General features: G+C 41.0%; 1 protein-coding gene across 3 annotated transcripts in view; it reads right to left on the bottom strand.

Annotated features, from left to right (window-relative positions):
- Positions 1-6,102: 6,102 nt before the first annotated feature.
- Positions 6,103-24,634, bottom strand: part of LOC115653405 — a 33,599-nt gene continuing 15,067 nt past the window's right edge. For all 3 annotated transcript variants that reach the window (XM_030566689.1, XM_030566687.1, XM_030566688.1), the window contains exons 2-7: positions 22,616-22,835; positions 16,918-17,040; positions 13,338-13,385; positions 11,354-11,469; positions 9,779-9,871; positions 6,103-7,187 (exon numbers count right to left, since the gene is read on the bottom strand). In XM_030566689.1, coding sequence (XP_030422549.1) covers positions 7,002-7,187; positions 9,779-9,871; positions 11,354-11,469; positions 13,338-13,385; positions 16,918-17,040; positions 22,616-22,781 — 732 coding nt within the window. In that variant the 5' untranslated portion in view covers positions 22,782-22,835 and the 3' untranslated portion in view covers positions 6,103-7,001. The remainder of the gene's footprint in view (positions 7,188-9,778; positions 9,872-11,353; positions 11,470-13,337; positions 13,386-16,917; positions 17,041-22,615; positions 22,836-24,634) is intronic.

Raw genomic sequence — 24,634 nt, 5'->3', positions numbered from 1 at the left:
TAAGAATTAAAATCTTGATGGCAAATGACGATTTGGCTTTAGAACATCTTTTCCAATTAACTTCTTATTTTTTTCTTTGTTCCAGCATGCTTTAGTTACAGGTGTACTGTAAAGATCATAATGACTAATTGCCTCTAACAAGTTTCAGAGTAGCAACCCTGTTAGTCTCCTGCTTCTAACAAGAAGAACAAGTCAATTACTAGTTTTGTCAGAATACCAGGCAGCATCTTACATAAAATAAGAAACTTCATCTCTTTGTTTACATGACATTTAAACAGAGCCTCCCTTAGGCATACATAGCTGCGTAGGGCACCTGAAAATGTGGGGCACCCTTGGGTCTTAGTGTCCACCGTTCTCCTCCTTCCTATACCTGGTCTGACCCTTCCTGCTGGCTCCCACAACTAGCTTCTGCAGCCTCGTGACTCTTACTCCGGAGTGGATCTTATACTTAAAAGTGAAAGCTTTCCAGCCTGCCAGACCTATTAGCACAACACTGAAACTGTTAAAGAGCATTCAAGTGGTAATAAAACCATTTAACAGGCATTTGCCAACCCTCAGGTATATGCTTCTACATCACAAAGTTGCAGCGCTGGTGAGGGGGTTACAGCACTGCAACTTAGGAGGTGTACACATCTGCAGGGCATCACCAGCGCTGCAACTCCCTGTTTGCAGCGCTGGCCGTACTCCCGTTTTGTCTCGGGTGTAGAGGATCCAGCGCTGGTGATCCAGCTCTGGTAATCAAGTGTAGACACTTACCAGCGCTTTTCTTGACCTCCGTGGAATAAGCAGGTATCCCAGCATACCTGAGGAAGCCTCTGGTAATCAAGCAGGTCTCCTTCCCCGGTTTGCTCTCGCGTTCCCCGAACCCCCGAGCAAGCAGGTCTCCTTCCCTGCGGTTTGCTCTCGCGTTCCCCGAACCCCCGTGCAAGCAGGTCTCCTTCCCTGCGGTTTGCAGGGGGGTTCGGGGAACGCGAGAGCAAACCGCGGCGAAGCTGGTCTCCTTCCCCGGTTTGCTCTCGCGTTCCCCGAACCCCCGTGCAAGCAGGTCTCCTTCCCTGCGGTTTGCTCTCACGTTCCCCGAATCCCCGAGCAAGCAGGTCTCCTTCCCTGCGGTTTGCAGGGGGGTTCGGGGAACGCGAGAGCAAACCGCGGCGAAGCTGGTCTCCTTCCCCGGTTTGCTCTCGCGTTCCCCGAACCCCCCTTGAAGCCGCCCAACAGCGCTGCAGTGTAGCCACATCTAACACCACTTGCAGCGCTGGTTGCTGTAAGTGTGGCCACTCTGCAGCGCTGGCCCTATACAGCTGTACTAATACAGCTGTAACAACCAGCGCTGCAAAATTGTAGATGTAGACATACCCTGAATTTACTGACAAAAACCGTAGTGCATTACTGTACTATTTACTCGGAACATGTTAGTTTACAGGATCTTAGCTTAAAATTTGCTTAAAAAACATCTCATTAGTGTGTTGCTGAAGATGATAAAATCTCATCTCTAAAAAATCCTTGAAGAAAGCCCTTAAAGGGGCAACACCCCTTTCCTGCCAGAAATCTGGATACTTCTGACTATTTGATTAACTTGTTTTAAAGTTGGTGAAATTTCATAAACGTCTATTGTTATGGAGATCACACAAAGTAAATTAGTGTTCCCTTTTTCTAAAAGCAATGAACATTGCTATGAATACACTAAACCTCTGACTCATTAATTTAAAATAATGTTTGTTTGTTTCAGTGAGTTAAATATGTAATAATCTGTAATGATTACTTTATGAAGGTTTAAGAGTACATTTAAAATATAAAATCAGCTTAGAAATACTGATTAAGAAAATGTAAAACAGAGAAGAGCTGCGTCATGTATTCCATAATATTTAATGCTGTATTCAGCAGGACAGCTGACTTACCCTTACTACAAAGTTTTTGCAAATAAATCTCTGACAAACTTTAGCGTATAACAAAAAAACTGTGGCTGACATTTTTTATTCCCAAGTTTAGTGCTTTTAATTAGGTATCTTCTGCATGTCCAGTCTTCACCTTCTGGCATGCAGTGGAAAACATGCTCCATTTTTTCTAGAAAGAAATTGCAGAAGAATGGTTTTTTTTCAAATGTCATTTGCTTTATTTGGGTTCAGGGATTTGGGTAGAAGGGGGTGATCAGGGAGGGAGAGGGAAGAGAGCAGGAAGACAGTTCAGGGAGGGTGGGATCTGGGCAGAGTGGGTGTGGGACCTGGGGCAGAGCAGGGGTGGCATATGGGCGGGGCCACAGGTGAGCTGGGGAGCTAGCCTCCCCAAGTGGCAGCTTTACTCACCGCCCATGACAGCAGGTAAGAGCAGGTTGGCTCCAACCCACCCAGTGCACACTGCAGTCTCCTTAGGCAGCGGCCATATTCACAGAGCCAAATGCGCTGGCGCCACACATTCTGTGTGAGGGAGAGGCTACGGGGTCTCTACAGGGCACTGTGACTCTCTGCCACTGTGAGGTGGGCCCGGTTGCTCGGTATCCTTTGATGCCTTGTCCGTTCCCCCCTGTTTCTCCCCCCTCCCTGGGCTGTGAGCCCGGGCTACCGTCAGGCATAGGGGCTCCAGTTTAATAATACTGTGTAGGGCCTCATAAATCCTAAGGATGGCCCTGCATTTAAAATAAAGTTCCAATACACTTATGAAAAGTGCCCAGTTTATTAAAAACATTTGATTTAGATGAAAAACTTTATACCAAATATCTGTTTGTAATAGTACATGCAAAGTAAAGTGTTGTATATCACATTGTTACAGGTCTACCAATAATATTTCCAGAACTATATGAAATTTTACAATTCTATTTAACTATTGAATGCATAAAATATATTTTGTTCATACTGTTAAATGTTAGGGCTTAAATTTTCAAAAGTTCCCACTAATTCTGGTTGCATAATTTGAGCTGCCTGATTTTCATATGTGCTCTGCCTTAACACATCTGAAAAATCAGACCCTAAGTAAATCAAGCTGGGCCCCAGAATCACTTGGCACTTTTGAAAGTGTTGGTTCACATTTTTTGCATACATAAATTAGATCAGATTTCAGCAATTCACTTATTTTACTATGAATTCTGTTTACAGATTATGTTAATGAAGTTACCATTTGCTCTGTGTTTTCTGGAAGGTTATAAGTGAAATTACAATGTCCAAAACCAATATCTATCTAAATCCTTACAGAAACTACCAATACTGTGTTTTATACTTGCTTATTTCCTTAAACATAAAATGTGATTTAAAAAGAAAAAGCCTTAGTTTGTTAAATATTTGAAGTAGGGCTGTCAATTAATCGCAGTTAACTCGTGATTAACTCAAAAAAATTAATTGTGATTAATGTCACATATAACAATAGAATACCAAATGAAATTTATTAAATATTTTGGATGTTTTTCTACATTTTCAATACTGATTTCAATTACAACACAGAATACAAAATGTACAGTGCTCACTTTATAATATTATTTTTTATTACAAATATATGCACTGTAAAAATGATAAACAAAAAAATAGTATTTTTCAGTTCACCTCAGACAAGTACTGAAGTGCAATCTCTTTATTGTGAAAGTGTAACTTACAAATGCAGATTTTTTTTTGGTTACATAACTGCACTCAAAAACAAAAGTGTAAAACTTTAGCGCTTACAAGTCCACTCAATCCTACTTCTTATTCTGTCAATCGCTAAGACAAACAAGTTTGTTTACATTGAGGGAGATACGGCTGCCTGCTTTTTATTTACAATGTCATCTGAAAGTGAAAACAGGCGTTCGCATGGCACTTTTATAGCCAGCATTGCAAGGTATTTACATGCCAGATATGCTAAACATTTGTGTGCCCCTTCCATGCTTCATCCACCATTCGAGAGGACAGGCTTCCATGGTGATGATGCTCATTAAAAAAATAATGCATCAATTAAATTTGTGACTGTACTCCGGAGGGCAAGGGGGAAGAACTGCATGTCTCCTGCTCTGTTTCACCCACATTCTGCATCTATTTCATGTTATAGAGTCTATGTTCATTTTAAGAGTACTTTTACAGCAGATTTGACAACACACAAAGAAGGTACCGATGTAAGATTTCTAAAAATAGCTACAGCATTCAACCCAAGGTTTAAGAATCTGAAATGCCATCCAAAATATGAGGGGAACGAGGTGTGGAGCATGATTTGAGAAGTCTTAAAAGAGCAACATTCTGATGTGGAAACTACAGAACCCAAACCACCAAAAAAGAAAATCAACCTTCTGCTGGTGGCATCTAACTCAGATGATGAAAATGAACATACGTCAGTCCACACTGCTTTGGATCATTATCAAGCAGAACCCATCATCAGCATGGAAGCATGTCTTCTGGAATGATGGTTGAAGCATGAAAGGACATCTGAATCTTTAGCGCATCTGGCACGTAAATATCTTGCAACCCCAGCTACAACAGTGCCTTGTGAACGCCTGTTCTCACTTTCAAGTGACATTGTAAAAATGGCAGCATTATCTCCTGTAAATGGTAATCAACCTTGTTTGTCTGAGTGATTGGCTGACCAAGAAGTAGGACTGAGTGGACTTGTATGCTCTAAAGTTTTACATTGTTTTATTTTTGAATAAGTTTTTTTTGCACATAATTCTACATTTGTAAGTTCAACTTTCATTATACTTTAATGAGATGAACTGAAAAATATATATTTTTACAGTGCAAATATTTGTAATAAAAATAAATATAAAGTGAGCACTGTACACTTTGTATTCTGTGTTGTAATTGAAATTAACATATTTGAAAATGTAGTAAACAACCAAAATATTTAAAATAAATGGTATTGTTTAACAGTGCGATTAATCTCGATTAATTTTTTTAATCGCTTGACAGCCCTAATTTGAAATAGGAGAGAGTGAAAAAATTAGGCTGTGCAGTAAAGAATCCAAGTGCAAGATAACTACATACTGTACATGTGGCACCACAATTCAAACTTTTACTAGTGGCCCGATCCAAAAGCCATAGAAGTCAGGAAGAATTTTTCCAGTGACTTCCAACTCACTATCGGCTTCATTCTAAGACTAGTGAAGGAGCAGTTCCAGGAATTTAGCCACTAGAGGGAGTGTTTTGTACATGAATGGGACCATCGTATTGCTAATATTAATCGGTGGCACAACAGGCTCTAGAGGCACAGAATGAATCCAAAATACCTGTACTTGGAAGCACTTTTCAAATATTCAAACTGAATTAGGGTCTTTGTCCTCCTGCCCTCTCTCTCAACATAAATGTATTGTGAGATACTGTTGTGTAATGACATTTAGTTTAATTCATGGGTGTGCAACATAACAGATAGTTCTAGTTATCAATTAGTCACTCAAGTGTGTTTCACCCCATGGAGATTTCAAATCATGAAGACCCAATGCAATGCGCATTGAAGCCAATGGCTGTCTTTTACTGATTTAAATGGTGTCTAATCAGACCCTGATCTGTAAGAATTTTTAGTCAAAACGAAGTGGTTATGTCAGAATTTCTTAATTGTTTATTAAGCAGCAAAAGTTCTTTGGTTTCTTCACAGGTTTGGCACACATTCTCACTACTTAAAGAGTATAAATGGGTGTTAGCTGAGCAGTAGCATTATGTATGGCTATGTGGGGAAAATTAAGTTCTGTTTCTGTTCTTGCATGGTCTCACACAACTTTGAAGCCTTTTCTACTAGAGAATTGCTTGGTTGCAACTTGGCCTAGTATGATTGAGTGTTCACATTAGGTTTCCTGCTTCAGGTGCACATAGTATACTATATCCGCACAGAACACTGTCTGCAAATGTTGTGGGACCTGTGCATTGTTTCACCAAACCTGCAGTTCCAGGTATAGTACCCTGGAGCAGATGCATAATGTCTGATATTTAAGGCCTGGTTCACTGTTCTGTAGTCATTTACACCAGAGCAAAATGAGTTTAAGCGGTTATGAAATCAAATGGTAGAATTTTACACCTACTTTACAATGGGTAAATAACTAAGTAAGGTGCTGGGAAATGGAGAATCAGAACCATGATGTCTAGATCCACTACTTCATATTTTTTGTTTGTACTATTGCCTATTTCAGATGGCTCTGTCCTGCACAAGGCCTGCTGCAAGCCCAAGGTAAGAAACTTGAGTTTATTCTTTGAATTCATTTATTCAAACACTTATTTCAATTTTTGTTTGTACTGTTTTGTACTTTGCTCTGTACCTGAGCTAAAGATTTCCTTCTCTATTGTGTTTCCCTCTAGGATTGAGTTGGGAATTGACCAGACCAAAGTTCACAGGGAGCACATCCTTCCATGATGACCAATCTGCCCTCTTCCTGCTAAGGCAGTGGAATTCTCAGGCCATGCAGCTATTTTTTTTTTGTGGGGGTGGAAAGATGAAGAATGGGGGCTGGAGAAGCTTGGGGGGTGGTAGAGAAGGTGGAATAGCTTTGCTGTTAGCCTTTAACTACTAGCCCTCTGTCCTTACGCTCTTTTTTTCAGATCTCCAGGGTGGGGGCAGCATGGGTGGTGCAGCAAAGCCTCAGTATAGTAAGTACATTGTACACACACATTCACATACATGTAGGTGAATTCATGTGCGACATCTAAGAAATAGTTCATTATTACAAAATGTAATATTAAAAGTGTTTTCTATTTATCTTTTCTGTGATTCTCTTTTCCTATTTTTGGGCCCCTACTGTTATGTTCCCCACTTCCCAAATCAGCCTCCTTTAAAGTATAAATATAATGTCAAGAAATTGCTTTTTTCTGAAACACTGCTCGCCATTCCCCCCCTCTAAGTTACATACTTCACTCAGGTACAGTATATTTAAAACACAAAATGACTTCTCCCTTACACATCAAAAATAGTGAACCACGAAACAGAGGCTACAGAAAAACTTTATACAAAACTAAGGAACTTAATCCTGCCATGATCTCAATCCCCCTTCATTTCTATTTTGTATTGGCTCATTTCAGGGGCTGTCTACATACTTGAGACATTGCAAAGGCCTGGGGAAGTATGTATCACACATATTCCACCTTGAAATAGAAGTCTTTTCCTGTATCAGCATCTGTTTCTTTCATCTTGCATAGATCAACGGAGTCCTTATTGACATGAAGGTAGTAGTTCTTGTCCGTATAACACTGAAACCTAACTGAATCTTCTTGTTTGTAATGCATGATGAACAGCTGGTTTTTTTTTTCAGTCAACTATGAAAAACACACAAAGAGATACATTTATAGATCTCTGCCGTGAAAAGTTAAAATAGAGATGCTGCTAACTTACTACATTTAAAAAAAATGTAATATTCTCCCATTATCAGGTGAAGTGCATCTGTCAGTACAGAATCTAAACCTGTGAGCAGGGAAGGCCTGCTCACATTTAGGACAATACAGAGATAGCTGTGAAAAACTTTCCTGCCAGATATCCCAAGCACTGGAGCTGGGTAGGCCCGAACACCTAAAGCAGTCTTCTGCCACCATAAAGAGCAGCAACATTTTTCCTCAGGGCCTTTTCTTTGCTCAAGACCCTTTCTGTTTTTCATCTTATTTTTTTCTTACCTTCTCTTCCTTCCTCTGCTACCTTCAAGAACTGCCTCCAGCTGCTAATTTCAGGCCAAAGTTCTAAGAGAGGTGAAGACCTTGCCACCTGCATCAGTGAATGCACCTTCTCAGATGGGATTCATATGCTGCACCTACCACTGCCAGACTCACCCCTTCCTTAATGCTTTTGATACCATAACACTGAGAAGAGAAGGTGCGAAACAAAGAGCAACACACAGGTATGGGCTTGACAGTCTCCCTCCCCCCACCACACACACAGTCCGATGGCAGACTATTCCAGACTCTGGTTCCAGTGAGTGCTCTCGGGTTTCCCATCCCTACTCCTTTAAGACCATCCTTGTAAATCCCCTCCATTCTCTCAAGGCTGGGGTCTAATATCTGATTGGACACCCTGTATCACTAGAATTGTCTGGCCCTATATTACATACCCCGAGATCCCAACTGCCGTGGTTTTACCGCATGTAGTTCCCTTGGGAACAGTTCCCTCTGACTAAGATCATCCTGATCAGGGGTGGCTCCAGGTCCCAGCATGCCAAGCGCGTGCTTGGGACCGCATGCTGCAGGGGGCGCTCTGCCGGTCGCATGCGGGAGGTCCACTGGAGCCACGGGACTGGCAGAGCACCCCCTGCGGCATGCCACCATGCTTGGGGCGGCAAAATATCTAGAGCCGCCCCTGATCCTGACCTGGCATTTCTTTATTTACACCAATGGAAAAGCAAATTTAAGTGTGGTAGATACGTCTTAAAATTGTCAAAGAGACTTTAGACCTCTGAAAGCTTTATCCTCCTCAAAAAGGGAAATTTTCTTCACCTTCTACTCCTTGGACTTCACTTTTTACTCTGTCTCTGATTCAGAGACTTGTTCCAGAAAGCAAAGCAAACTAGTTTCTAGGACTTCTGTCCTAGAAAGAGAAAGTGCTCCCAGGAACATCTTAAAATACAAGGGGGGAAAATAAACAAAACACAACCAACGTTTCCTGCTGTTCCTCTGTTTTCTCAGGCTACCAGAAAGATCAAGAGAGATCAAGTCAAAGTTATCATCACTCCTTTCTGGCTTAGGAGACATGCTCCTTCACATATTAGAAATGGCAGCTGTCCATTTTGGTCTTTTTCAATTTCTCCAGACCAACTTTTCTGGGACCAGTCCTGTACTTGAACCCATGCAGTCTGAAACTTACTGCCTTTGAGTGGAGATACTGACATTTAAATTTGCCTAGACCTGAAAAAGGACTGTGTAGCTCAAAAGCTTGTCTTTTCTGTCAAATGAAGTTGGTTCAATAAAAGCCCACTTTGTCAATTTAAATTTGAAGACAATTAAGTTAACCTGATTTTGTCTCTGGGTGCTACCATAATATAAATGCTTTTGATAATAAACTAAATCGTCTGAAACTTTCATTTTCCACTGGATTAGGATGTCTGTTCAGAGAAAATGTGCCAAAGCCACCAAACTAATGATTTTTGTGTGTCCACAAAATAGACATTATCCATTTCTACCTACAGGCCAGTTAAAAATGAGACTTTCTACACTGAAATGTGGTAAGCTGACACCCAGTTGTCTGTTCATACATTCACAAGACATTACAGTGTTGTTTCATAGTCTTCTACTGATACAGATTTAAGTCTTAAGGTCCTGCAGTGGACTAGTTCATTCTGAATTTCTGGTTTATGTTTGGTGTCTGCCAACCTCCCTTTTCTGGGTCTGCTGCTTGTTAAAGCCCAGTAGTTCAGACTTCAGATGAGTGGATGCACGGCTCTTGAGAATGGGACACTTTTACCTTCCCTGTAAGTTGGTCTTCTCATAAGTGTATATCCACCAGGCCAGAGTACCCTTTCTTTTCTTCTTTCTGTTCCAGCTGTGATGTGTATTTGCAATAAGGACTTTAGCTTTTGTACAGAAAGTCTCTGCTGGCTCACATGTTTGGGCTTGCCCAACTCCAGTGCTCTGTAATTACTGTGGGGAAACTTCTCTATCTTCTAGGTTCTAGTCTAAGCCTAAAGGTTGACTCTGAACTGATGGATGCACTCCTAGAAGATGACTACCAATTCACAGGTAAGCCATCGTTACCCTTTCAGTTAATGTTAAAAATCAGAAAGAATAGGAGTACAGATAATTGGTGAAATGTAAATGATATCATTTGTAGCAAATGAGTTTGAAGCATCAGGATTGAGCCCGTTGCACAGTTCCACCTATTGCATAGGTTTGTGCACATACACACATTTATTAGTCTGGCCACATACCTGTCTGAGGTCAGGAGCTCCACCTGTAATCCCTTCCATGCTGTGTCCTGCCACCATATGACGCCGTGATGCCTTTCCATTTGGATTCAAGACCTGTGAAGACAGCCACCAAAACTGGAGTTTCCCTTCCTATTCTGATCTGTATTAACCACAGGTTGTGCCATCAATGCCTGACTAATTCTAAACAAAATTATCCCAATTTCTTGTATGGGAAATTTAAAAGAATTTTTAAGAGACTTAGTAACCCTCTCTATTGCAGAATGAACTGGGTGGAGACCAATTACAATAAGGTAATTCCTCAACTTGGTTCCAAACACAATTCCATCTTGCAGCATAGATGGGACTGAATCATGTTTTTATTATATTCCCATAGTTTGTTACAGCCATGGGCACCTAATCTATGCCCATTGAGCCCAAGGAAAATGTTCATATCCTTCTGGAGGAGAATAGGGCCTATGGACTTTCTAATGTTGTCAGTTTTGAGAAACTTAAAACATATTCTTTGAAAGCTGGAACTGTGTATGAACCATGTCAGGGAATGCTGAGGTTACAGTGCAAGGTTCAAATCTTTCTAGATTCTGTGGTACCCATTTCAGACAAGCAATTTGTGGCTATTTAATCTCTGAATCAGGTAAATCCCTTGTAAGTGCTTGCTCTTCTGTATTTAATAGGAGTGCCTTTACTCATTCTCTCACAAAATGCTTTTCACAGAAAGTGAATTGTAAATTAAAAAGAAACAAAAAAAAGTTGTTTCCAAATTTAACCTGAGGAAGTGACACAGGGTTTGCCTACACTAGGAAAAGCAGTCAGGGATAGCCATCCTGTTTCCCTTAGCATACATACCAGTTGACACCTTTTTGTCTCAATTTAGTTGGTTGAGATCCATCTTAGACATCCTCCTGGAGTCAATCAGAACCAGTTAACTCAAAGTAAAAGTTGTTATCTTGTAACACTAGGGTAACCAAACCTTGATTGCTTTTCCTAATCTAGACAAACCCTCAATGGAGAACAACAACAACAACACAAATTCTAATCACACAGGGTAAGAGTGTTTAAAAGTGTTTACATTTCTTTTCTTAGATCAATATTCCTGTCTGTATATTGAAGTTCCAGTTTGTCCTGATAAGAGAATTCCACTCCCAAGCCCTCCTCTTTCACATGGAGTACCTTATGCCTCTTTTCCTCCCTTCTCTTCCTGCACACTACCTCCTGTTGTAGCAATCTCTCCCTCTCTAAAGGAAGCTACAACCTAGCTTCCCACGCTGGGCTCGAATGATGTTCAACGAAGTACTAACATTTGCTTTCTAGCTTACTCAATGCTTTATATGCACTTTGTATTCTAAATCTCAGAGCATACCATATCACGTAAGTGTGCTCTGAGATTTAAAAGTAGCAGTGAAAGAGATAGGAGGCTGTGAGTGTTCAAACACCAGAGCTCAGCACAAGCAGCTGAGCTCTAATTTCCTTTAAAAGGAACAGGAAGGGACACTAAAGATTTTGGGAAAACTGAAAAAGGATGAAGAAAGGCAAAGACGGTTTGATGAAAAGATGAAGGGCAAATATATTACGTCTTACCTTCAGATACAGTTGTTTCTTATTCTTGCCCAACAGGAGAAAGTTATTTTTTGATCGCTGAGTCATGGTCACCAAATTTTTACAATGTTTTTTAGTGCTGTTTCTGGCCATCGGAACTGAAGTATAAATTTAAAATACCGACTCATTTTTTGTGAATTGAAACATAACTAGAAAATCTTCTGAAGAGGCAATATTCAGTTTTCACTGTATACTGATAGACACAAGAATAGCAACACGCCTAAGCACTCATGATATTGACCACCTTTGTAAAGTACTTTTGGATCTACCAATTGCATTATATAATATCCATGGCTTTAAATACTCCTTCTAAAAGTGAATGATGTGTACACCATGTATTCTGAGTCATATTTATGGGATGGTTGGATTGACTCCTATTTGAAATGACATTCTCTACATAGTATAAAATTGAGGGAAACAATAGAGCAGTGTGAAGTTTTAATTAATTCTAACAGCATTAGGTGAAAAATATCAATTTCTGTTGGCCATCTCAAGACCAAACACAAGGTTTAGGTTAAAAAAAATGGGAAAACTAATAAATAAGGATCATAAGCAGAAAGGATATGAACCAAGAATACCTTCTACCAATTTATATGAAATGGTAGACTGAAATGAGTGGTTATTGATTGGCTAGCTGCAGGAATTACCAAATAGGGGTCCCATAAATAATAAAATTCTTACTTTAAAAGGAATTCCAATAGTAAATAGAGTATTAGTAAGTCCAACCAGGCCAGGCAGTATTTCTTCTGTTTATAATATGTCTGTCCCCATAGTATCTGAATACCTTTACAAGTTCTACAAGTCAGTGCAATTAAAGAGATTTTTTTGTTGTTATTCTGGAGAGTTTTGTACTCTTTAAAAACCAGTTGGAATCAATGGACCAAATTCATCCTTTGTGTCATCCAATGAACCTCCAACTGGCTGATGTGCACTCTGTGGGAGACCCCTTGAAGGAATTATGTCTGAGTCAGCCTTCTGGGTATTTTAACTACATGAAATCCCTTTAAAATCCTTGGTAGAATGTGGAGCACATTCTAGCACAGTCTATTTATATGCAAGTAAATCTAAATAAAGATAATAGCATTTAGATGGACTAAGTCTGCAAGAAAAAGGTACAAAGTACACCGTTTAGTTGTGCCTCAGCAGGTAAATTATACTAATTTGAAATCTGGGAGGATATCTGAAGTAATGTGCAAGATATGTCAAGTTCTTTATCCTTGTGTTATACCCTTTCACTCAATGGGCCAAATTCAGAAGTGATGTGCAAATTGCACATCAGTGAGTGCATCTGCATATAAGGAAGCCATAAGACTCTAATTCAGAGTCCAACAAGCCAGAAGAGAGGAATGTAGGAATAAAAGCAGCTGACAGGAGGATGTAAGTTAAAGGAAGCCATCTCCTGCTTTGAGCCTTACTTTACCCCTTCTTCCAGCTGCCCAAATGTTTGAAACACCACCTAAGATTCCCATACACATTGGTATTCTGGTGTAAGTAGATCTTAGGGAGTCTAATTTATGTATCACCTTTGAATATGTTTGAAGTGGCCTAATGAAGCTTGAGCATGAGCTTGGAAGCCAAGAACTTCTTGTAAATATAGCACTGCCTTATTGAACATTGGAATTAAACAAGTCATTCAAACTCCCTAAGCCCATCTATAAAGTGGGTTTAATAAGACTTCCCTACTTAACAATCATGTTTTGATAACTATTTGTATAGTGCTATATAAATGCTAAATATTATTAATGTTCTGAATATTAATATCAGTCTTAGCAGTGCTTTGATACTACAGTGATGAGTATAGAAAAACTTGAGATAGACAGAAATCTCTAAGATAAGCAACACTTTCTTGTTGCATTACTAACTTTCTGTACTTCCCTTAAAGGTCCATCAAAAACCTTTTCAAAACCAAACTCTCACATAAACAAATGTAGTTTTGATCTCTGGCTCACAGTAACCAACATCTTACCACAATTATTCTGTTCGTTGCTTGTGAATATGTCTAACCATGCAATATCTAAAACATAAAAAATATTTTTGCAATTAAACATACATATGTTGCAAGCTAAGACGATTTTAAAAGTATTCTGCAAAAATGCAACATTCAGTTTTCCTGGAATAGGCAGTAACAGCAATAGGACTCAGACGTCATTTCCTTCTAAGTTTTAATCACTGTTTTGTATTCATATATATTTACAATGGCCTTATCAGCCACTTGCAGCAACTTGTAGGGTACGTGTGGATACACACGACAATGAAAGGCAGGCTGTGCTCAGGCTGCAATGTGTATCTGCATGCAGCAGGGAAAGGCGGCAGTGGGGAAAAGGCTCAGCAGTAGGGAGCTGCTGGCCTTTTCCCATTGCCTTCCTCTTGCCAGAGCCTTTTTCCATTGCTGGAGCATTTCATTGCAGTGGGGAAGGGCTCTGGCAGCAGAGAGACTGTAGGATACTATGTTGCTAAAAATAATGTAGAGATGGGAGGCACTCCTTAGACATGTAGACAGCCATGTAAAGTCTATACCCTAAGGTGCTGGTCTTTCTCTACTAGCTTAAGCAGTGCCTCACCATCTACACCAGGGGTCTCAAACTCAAATGACCATGAGGGCCACATGAGGACTAGTGCATTGGCCCGAGCGCCGCATCACTGACACCCCACCTCCTTGCTGCCTCTGGCCCCGCCCCCACTCCGCTCCTTCCATGAGGCCTCGCCCCACCCCACCCCATCTCTTCTCCACCTCCTCCCCTGAGCACATGGCTCCCTGCTCATCCTCCCTCCCTCCGGGAAAGTGTTAAGCACCACCAACAGTAATGCACCTCAGTCAAAGGACAAAACACGCACTTAGTTAGATTTACTTCTGTTAAAGCCCCCCCACTGCACTAGCCTGCACCACCACTCCACTCCTGCTCTGCCTCTTCCGGGGTGGCAGGTTTGTAGAAATTTTGGTGGTGTCCAGAACCTGCCCCCCACAAACTCCACCCCCACTTGCCTAAGGCTCTGGGAGGGAGTTTGGGTGGGGGAGGGGGTCTGGGGTGCAGGCTGTGGGCTGGAGTTTGGGTGCTGAGTGCAGGCTCCGTGCTGGGTGCAGGGGGTGCAGGCTCTGGGATGGAGTTTGGGGATAGTAGGGGGTGCAGGGGTGAGGGCTGTGGGGCTAGGGATGAGGGGTTTGGGGCATTGGAGAGGCTCGGGGCTTTGGAAAGGCTCAGAATGGGAAGGGCTGCCTGCCCTGGCCCTAGTGACGGGGGCACTAGGACCCTGCGGCAGGAGGTGGTGCCAGAAGCCGGCAGAGTGGAGTGGAGTCAGCCTGAGCTGCAGGCTCCGGAGCAGTGAAGGGGCAGCAAATGAGCCCGGGGGACACTCAAGGGAGACGCGTGGGGGTGGCAGGCGGGGCCGGGGGAGAGACCCGGCACCAAACATTGGGAAGTAGCTAGCAGGGAGCTTAACTGCCACATAAAATAACTTGAGGGCGGGGAGCTTGGCGGGCCCCGTGTTTGAGACGCCTGGTCTACACTGATGTTTACACATGTTTTAGCTGGACATGCAGTGTCTGTTCTCTAAATGCTGCCTTAAGTGTAGGCCTACCTAAATGGAGCTGTGTACCATTTTTGTCCCGATATCTGTACTGGGGAGGAGGAGAGAATGACAATTTTATTTATTCATTGTCTTTTATAACAGAGAATAAATCCTTGAAGATAGTGGTCAGTAGTGCAGTATGAGACTAATCTGAGTTTTAAGTACCAGTCTAGTAACAAGGAATCATGACTAAAACAAGGCAAACAGTAAATGACCGTCCTGTTACTAAATAGGGGCCAAATTGTGACTAACTCTTATGTGAGTGTATGATGGTAGGAAGGTAGTTTGTGCCCCACCTTGCATTCCCCTCACTCCTTCAGCTGTTCAGAGTTACAATCTTTGCACCAGCCCCTCCAAAAGTCTGTGGCTCTCCCTCTGCAATGGCAGACCTCTTCAGCATGGAGGGGAGCACACCCTGCTCCCTTCTCCAGCATGGTGCAGCAGGTCTGCTTCCTGTGAACTCCGATGCCTCTTAGAGCTTCTGTTGGGGTGGTGCAGCTCTAATAGGCATTGTGGAGCTGGAGCTAGGAGACACACCTTAACCCTAACTACGCCGGGATTGCTGACCAGCATTTGATAAATTGCTCACCAGATAATGGGAAACCCTTCCATATACATAGATGCAAATTAATATTTAAAACCTAATTATGGGCCCCGTTCTCCACAGCTTATTTCCTCACTGTAGAAACTCAAGTTCCAAATTGCAGAGTTCCCCTGGAATACTTCCCCTAACCCTATCTGTAGAAAGTCCAGGAGTTCAGTGCTGGAAATCCACAGATGTCCCCAGTCAGGCTGGATCTTCAGCAATCCACTGGGCCTGACTCCCTTCCCAGCTCCTTGCATCCCTTGACAGCACATCTTGACTGTCACGTTCTTCCTCAGTTGCCTCTAAATCCCTGACAACGGGGGCCTTCCGCTGTTCAGAGGTAGGATCAGATACAGGTCCTCAGCTGGAGTAAATGGACATAGCTTCCATAAGGGAGGAGTTATGCTCAATGACACCAGGTAAGGTGCTGGCCCTCAGTCTGAAGTATCTTGCACTGTATAGATCTGCAGTTCGAGGAGGGGAGGGCATACAGTGAAGAACAGCTTCCTCTCAACCTCATCCCAATTTAGGGTGAGCAGATGTCCCAATTTTATAGGGACAGTCCTGATTTTGGGGTCTTTTTCTTATATAGGCTCCTTTTACTCCCCACTTCATGTCCCAATTTTTCATACTTGCTATCTGGTCACCCTATTCCAATTCTGGAACCCTGTGCGGTTCCCATTCCACACCTCTGTCATGATCTATGATTGTAAGCTCCTCTCTGTCCATGGAAGTTGAGGGCAGCATTTAGCTTTATATTTAATCCCTCAAAACTGATAAACATTCGGGGGAGGGTTGTTTTACCCTAGGAAAAAAATAAAATAAAACGAGTCTTGAGGTATTTACTGCTTTTAACCTGTGAAGCACCTTAAAGGCACACTAGTGCAACCAGTGCTTCCACTCCCTTCAACACATTGTGGCTGCTCAATTCAATCATTATTTGTGTTTTCTTCCTCCCCCAAAATGTCTAGCAGCTTGTCTATGAATGCTAGCTGGGATGTCATTTTTATGCATTGATTAGAGAAGCCCAGTCAGAGGTCAGGAAGGAGTTAAATATGGCTGTACCCCACAGTTTCTGTATCTCCTATTATTTCTCTCTGAACTCTTCCTAAGTGATTGTTTCTCCCCCTTTCCACCTGCTGGAATGCAAACATGCCTTTTAGTCTACTGGCCAGTAAACAAGATAACCTACTTTTCATTTAAAATTATACAATACATACTTTAAGCCTGTTATTGTTTTTGTTCTGTAACTACCAAAGCATCATACTAGTGGGATCAAATGTTCCTAAAGCCGACTGATAATACAGAGTAAGTGAAAGCAAGCACATGGAAATACATGAAAGTGTCCTGTAAGACAATACATATTATTTTGATATAGAAAGAGAAACTGTACCGTCACTGGATTGTGAATCCTCAACTGATATTTTACAATCGCCATGCTCGTCTAAATCAAAACGCAGAGTTTTTGAGTCTCTTGTCAGTATGTAACATTGCTTTCTGTCACGGTGTTGGTATGCTAGTCACAAATGAATTTCAGTTAGTTTTGCTGGTCACAGAAAAATAGAAAGGTCACCTAACAGAATATTCCTATGGCAACCTCTGCAAAGTGAAAAAACTAAACAAGTCTTAAAATACAACCACAGGCAACATGAATGTAACAATGTGGGCTCAGGCAGCTATGCTTTGGGGTTTGGCTAAACTTCAGTCATCTTTTTTTGCCTTTGTAATGGCAAAACCAAACCCAATGCTAACTTTAGTTTTGAATTCACCACCCTTAGGAAATTTTATTAAGATGATGTTTTAAAAAGAAGTGTAGGGTACAGAGTTTAGGCGTAGAAGTTTCTGGTGATCAGGGAATAATGTACAGATAATCAAGGAGGTGCGAAGTTCAGTTTGAGATTGGATGGTGTAAGGAATACATAATCTGCAATAGCCCCGATTGGGGGTAAAAGGTTAACGGTAGTAAAAGACAGAAATAGGTTCTCAGTACGGGCTAAGTCTCACCAATAATGTGTACAGAATGGCTGATGTACCTCAGGCTGCAGTACCACCTGCAGCCATTGGGAGCTAGTGGAGATATTGGAGCTACTCCAGTCCCAGAGGCTAACCCAGATAATGTTGGGAGAAGTCTGGCCCTGCAGCATATAGGTTTCAGGGAAAAGGGGGAGGAGGCATAGAGCACAGAATACAAGTTTCTGTGGGGCTAGCCCCACAGAGGCAGAATACAGGACTGTTTGCAGATGTTCCCTTCTGCCTCTGCTCCAGAGTTGCCAACTTTGGTTGGACGAATTCCTGGAGATTTTATCACATGGCATAATCTTTAATTAAAGATTAATCTTTAATTCCTAGTAGGGAGAAATTAGTAATGGAGAAATTAAGTTTAGGTTTTTTAATGACCCAACCATTCCCAGGTTGGGTCATTACAAAACTTAAACTTAATTTCCCCATTACTAATTTCTCCCCACTATTACTCACAGCTTCTTGTCAACTGTCTTTAATGGGCCACTCTCCTACCACTTCAAAAGTTATTTTTCCTCCCTTGATATCCTGCTGTTAATTGATTTATCTCGTTAGACTGACCTCACACTTGGTAAAGCAATCCCCATCCTTTCATGTATTTATACTTGCTCCTGTATTTTTCACTTCATGCATCTGATGAAGTGGGCTCTAGCCCATGAAAGCTTATGTCCAAATAAATTTGTTAGTCTCTAAGGTGCCACAAGGACTCCTTGTTGTTATTCTTAAACAAAGTCCAACATGCACACTTCTTTCAGTCTCTTGTCATACCTTTTTTTTGGGGGGGTGGGGTATATTGGTACTCAGCACATCAGACAAATGAGAATAATGTCCAAAAAGGAGAGCACAAGCACTGATTAAAAATACTGGGAACAATCCCATTAATCAATGGGAAAGTAGTTTTAAAATAGGTTTCCAATATTAAAACCCAAACTAAAAAGGGGTAAGGGGCCATGAAGAGTTTGTGTACATATCTTAGAGCTCTATTGATGTTACAATTGGTCTGTGGCTAGCACTTTCTCACCTTCTACTAAAGTAAGAAGTTTGTTTACTCAATACTTGCCAAGTCTATACTAAACACAGCTCCAAGATAGTCATACATTTCATGACAGAGGCACTAAGTCTCACCTGTCCTGTATCATACCCTATACTGAATAGATCTTCAGTGCCATGAGAAGTCAGGAGAATGATATCGAATGTCTAGGGGGACCACGGCATTAAATACGAGATGGGGTGAATTGAACAGCATCTTCTTGGACTTGACTTAATGCTTTAGAATACAGCAGGAAGGGGATGTTAAATTTTAGCCAAGTTAGTAACTTCAGAGCCAGCACAAGATGAAGAGTAAATGAGTACCATAAAGTAACATTGATTTTTTAGTGCTCTGGCCAGAACATGAGGCAAGTGAAGGAACAGGATAGAAACAGGAAGTTTTCAGGGGATCCAGAAATGCAATGGGAGTTAACTAATTCTGTTGAGAATACTGAGCTGAATTCACCAATGCATTACTCCAATTATATATGGATGTAATTATAATGAACCCTCTGTTTTTGCTGGAGTTGTGAAGGTACAATTGTTTCTGGAAACCTTTGCTGATGCTTCTACCCTCTTTGTTTAGGATAAACAGGAACTGAGTACACACATAGTGAATAAACAGACTAGAAAAGTATATGGTGAGTGCCTGCCTCCCTCACTTCTCTTGCCATGAGGAATTGACCTGCTCTAGACATTTCAAGTTCTACTTTTGGTTCTGGGACAGGTCTCAGGGCACTGATATGACAAGAAGTGCATTTAGACTTGTTGTTTTAGGGTATGTCTACACTACCTGCCGGATCGGCTGGTAGCGATCAGTTTATCGGGGATCGATATATCGCGTCTCATCTAGACGTGATATATTGATCCCCGAATGTGCTCCTGTCGACTCCAGAACTCCACCAGGGTGAGTGGCTGTAGTGGAGCTGACGGGGGAGCCGTGGCTGTTGATCCCGCACCATGAGGATGGGAGGTAAGTTGAAATAAGATACTTCAACTTCAGCTACACTATTCCTGTAACTTTTTGTAGTGGTAATCAAAACAGACTCCAATGAGAGACTGCTGAATTGGAATTAATTTGTAAAATGGACACCATTAAATTAGGCTTGAATAAAGGCTGGGAGTGGATGGATCATTACATAAAGTAAAACTATTTCCCCATGTTTATTTCCCCCCCTACTGTTCCTCACACCTTCTTGTCAACTGCTGCAAATGGACCATTTTGATTACCACCACAAAAACTTTTTTTTCTCCTGCTGGTAATAGCTCACTTTAACTGATCACTCTCCTTAGAGTGTGTATGGTAACACCCATTATTTCATGTTCTCTGTGTGTATATATATCTTCCTACTGTATTGTCCACTGCATGGATGCGATAAAGTGGGCTGTAGCCCATGAAAGTTTATGCTCAAATAAATTTGTTAGTCTCTAAGGTGCCACAAGTACTTCTGTTCTTTTTGCGGATACAGACTAACACGGCTGCTACTCTGAAACCTGTCATTTTTAGGCTGCTCCAGATACTTAAATAGGATCTGGTCCAAGAGGTGAATATAGCTGTACTGCTTGGTAATAGTGACCTTAATATAATTAAATTTAACATCCCTGTGGCGGGGAAGACACCTCAGCAGCCCAACACTGTAGCATTTAATTTCAGAAAGGGGAACTACACATAAAATTAGGAGGTTAGTTAAACAGAAATTAAAAAGTACAGTACCAAAAGTGAAATCCCTGAAAGCTGCATGGAAACTTTCAAAAGACATCATAACACAGGCTCAACTTAAATGTATACCCCAAATTAAAAAACATAGTAAGAGAACCAAAAATGTGCAACTGTGGCTAAACTAAGTAAAAGAAGCAGTGAGAGGCAAAAAGATATCCTTTAAAAAGTGGAAGTTAAATCCTAGTGAGGAAAATAAAAAAGAGCATAAACTCTGGCAAATTAAGTGCAAAAATATAATTAGGAAGGCCAAAAAGAGAATTTGAACAGCTAGCCAAAAACTCAAAAGTAATAGATTTTTTTTAAGTACATCACAAGCCCGAAGCCTGCTAAACAACCAGTGGGGCCACTGGATGATCAAGATGCTAAAGGAGCACTCAAGGACAATAAGGTTGTTGTGGAGAAACTAAATAAATTCTTTGCATCAGTCTTCACGGCTGAGTATGTGAGGGAGATTCCCAAACCCAAGCCATTCTTTTTAGGTGACAAATCTTAGGAACTGTCCCAGATTGAGGTGTCATTAGAAGAGGTTTTGGCACAAATTGATAAACTAAACAATAATAAATCACCAAGACCAGATGGTGATCCCTCAAGAGTTCTGAAGGAACTCAAATGTGAAATTGCAGAACTACTATCTGTAGTCTGTAACCTATCATTTAAATCTGCTTCTGTACCAAATGACTGGAGGATAGCCAATGTGATGCCAATTTTTTAAAAGGGCTCTTGAGGTGATCCTGGCAAAGGCAATTACAGTCCAGAAAACCTGACTTCAGTATCAGGCAAACTGGTTGATACTGTAGTAAAGAACAAAATTGTCAGACACAGATGAATGTAATTGGTTGGGGAAGAGTCAACATGGTTTTTGTTTTGGAAATCATGCCCCCAATTTACTAGAATTCTATGAGGGGGTCAACAAGTATGTAGACAAGGGGGAGCCAGTGGATATAATGTACTTAAATTTTCAGAAAGCCTTTGACAGGATCCCTCAACAAAGGCTCTTAAGCAACGTAAGATGCCGTGGGATAACAGGGAAGGTCCTCTCATGGATTTGTAACTGGTTAAAAGATAGGAAACAAAGAGTAGGATTACGTGGTCAGTTTTCAAAATGGAGAGAGGTAAATAGTGGTGTCCCCCAGGGACATATATTCATAAATGATCTGGAAAAAGTGGTAAACAGTGAGATGGCAAAATTTGCAGATACCAAATTACTCAAGATAGTTAAGTCCCAGGCAGACTGTGAAGAGCTACAAAGGATCTCTCAAAACTGGGTGACTGGGCAACAAAATAGCAGATAAAATTCAGTTTTGATAAATGCAAAGTAATACACGTTGGAAAAACATAATCCCAACTATACATATAAAACGATGGGGTCTAAATTGGCTGTTACCACTCAAGAAAGATCTTGGCATCATTGTGGATAGTTTTCTGAAAGCATCCGCTCAATGTGCAGTGGCAGTCAAAAAAGTGAACAGAATGTTGGGAATCATTAAAAAAGGGCTAGATAGTAAGACAGAAAATACTATATTGCCTCCATATAAATCCATGGTATACCCACATCTTGAACACTGTGTGCATATGTGGTCGCTGCATCTCAAAAAAGATATATTGGAACTGGAAAAGGTTCAGAAAAAGGCAACAAAAATGATTAGGGGTATAGAACGGCTTCCATATGAAGAGAGATTAATAAGATTGGGACTTTTCAGCTTGGAAAAGAGATGGCTAAGGGAGGATATGATTGAGGTCTATAAAATCATGACTGGTGTGGAGAAAGCAAATAAGTAAGTATTATTTACTCCTTCTCATAACACAAGAACTAGGAATCACCAAATGAAATTAATAGGCAGCAGATGTAAAACAAACAAAAGGAATTATTTCTTTACATAACACACAGTCAACCTGTGGAACTCTTTGCCAGAGGATGTTGTGAAGGCCAAGACTATAACAGGGTTCAAAAAAGAATTAGATAAATTCATGGAGGATAGGTCCATCAATGGCTATCAGCCAGGATGAGCAGAGATGGTGTCCCTAGCCTCTGTTACAAGAAGCTGGGAATGGGCGACGGGATGGATCACTTGATGATTAACTGTTCTGTTCATTCCCTTTGGGGCACCTGGCATCGGCCACTGTTGAAAGACAGGATACTGTGCTGGATACTGTGGTCTGAGCCAGTATGGCCGTTCTTATGTATTTCTATGCTGAATGTCCTCCTCAGCCTGTTTCCTGATACCATTCAGCCCAAATTTCAGTACTGAGTTCACTCCTGAATTTTGCTTTGCACATTACCTCTCTCAGGCACATGCTTTAGTTATAGTAAAGGAAAGTTTACCTTCACTACTTGATGATTTCCTTAGGTTTTGATTTTTACATGTAGTTTCCTGGTTCACTGGTATCTGAGATGCAGTTGATTTTTTCTGTTTATTTTTACCGCATCCCATTTGTCGTTTTCTAATCTTCACCTCAGAAGGCTTGTGGAATCTTGAGCGCAATATCATTGTTGGAGACCACTGGAAAATCCTGGTAACCTATCTTGAAGCTCTCTCCTAGTCCTAAATATAAATGATAGTTCAATCACAATACTTGGCATTACAGAGTAGAACCAGTTTTTATTTTGCAGCGATTGTTAACATATTGACTTTTTGTGTCTTAACAATTCAGATAAAGAAGGGTAAATTCAGTAAATTGTTGCTTACTTGTATTTTCTAAAGTCTTGTCTAAGGGCAAACACTGTGTGTTTTCCAGTTATGTTGAAATACTGTTGAGCTGGTTGGCATAGGCTCCCCCCAAGCTAAAACAGAAAATTAACATGTCTTCAAATCAGTCTTGGCATTACCTGGGGAGCAGGAGACATGTGACCTCTACCCAAAACAATTTTAATTGTCAGAAAGGCCAAAATATATACAAAGTTATTCAAAGTTAGGTAGTGGAAGTGACAGTGATTGTGCTGTATACTGCCATCTCTGTCTGCAGAGTGTCATTTTTGTAACTAACAACATTGTTTAAAATAATCACCTCAATAGTAGGGGTGTCAAGCGATTAAAAAATAGATTGTGATTAATTGCACTGCTAAACAATAATAGAATACCATTTAAAAATATTTATGGATGTTTTCTACATTTTCAAATATACTGATTTCAATTACAACACAGAATACAAAGTGTACAGTGCTAAATTTTTATTTATTTTTTATTATAAATATTTGCACTGTAAAAAATAAAAGAAATAGTATTTTTCAGTTCACCTCATACAAGTACTACAGTGCAATCTCTTTATCATGAAAGTTGAACTTACAAAGGTAGAATTATGTACAAAAAAACCTGCATTAAAAAATAAAACAATGTAAAACTTTAGAGCCTATGAGTCCTACTTGTTCAGCCAGTTGCTAAGAGAAACAAGTTTGTTTACATTTATAGGAGATAATGCTGCCCACTTCTTAATTACAATGTTACCTGAAAGCGAGAACAGGCATTCGCATGGCATTTCTGTAGCCGGTATTGCAAGATATCTACGTGCAAGATGTGCTAAAGATGCATGTGCCTCTTCACGATTTGGCCATCGTTCCAGAGGACATGCTTCCATGCTGATGGTGCTCGTTAAAAAAATAATGTGTTAATTAAATTTGTGACTGAACTCCTTGGGGGAGAATTGTATGTCTCCTGCTCTGTCTTACCCGCGTTTTGACATATATTTCATGTGGTAGCAGTCTTGGATGATGACCCAGCACATATTGTTCATTTTAAGAACACTTTCACTGAAAATTTGACAGAATGCAAAAAAGATGCCATTGTGACATTTCTAAAGATAGTTACAGCACTGGACCTAAGATTTAAGAATCTGAAGTGCCTTCCAAAATCTGAGAGGGATGAGTTGTGGAGCATGCTTTCAGAAGTCAGTAAATTCCCTATAAACCAACAACCCTCCCCACTTTGATCACAGCTGGCAAAGGAAATAAAATCACTATTGTCTTGAAACCATGCATCCTTTCTTTATTAATTTAAAAAAAGGGAGATAACTGATAAGGTAGCCCGGGTGAGGTAGGGTGGGGTGGGGGAGGAGGGAAAGAGGGAAGGACAAGGCCACATTGCTTAATGTAGCCACACTACAAATCAAAGCCTTCTGTTGCTTGGGCCATTCTCTGGAGTGGAGCAGCTGGGTGCCCAGAGCCTCTCCCCCCACGTTCTTGGGTGTCTGGGTGAGGAGGATATGGAACTTGGGGAGGAGGGCAGGTGGTTGTACCGTGGATGCAGCGGCGATCTGTGCTCTTGTTGGCTTTCCTGCAGCTCCATCAGACACCTGAGCATGTCTGTTTGCTCCCCCATTAGTCTCAGCATTGCATCTTGCCTCTTCT

Source organism: Gopherus evgoodei, chromosome 6, assembly GCF_007399415.2.
Source record: "Gopherus evgoodei ecotype Sinaloan lineage chromosome 6, rGopEvg1_v1.p, whole genome shotgun sequence".
In the NCBI taxonomy this organism is placed as follows: Eukaryota; Metazoa; Chordata; order Testudines; family Testudinidae; genus Gopherus; species Gopherus evgoodei.
This window is presented reverse-complemented; position numbering and strand designations above follow the sequence as displayed.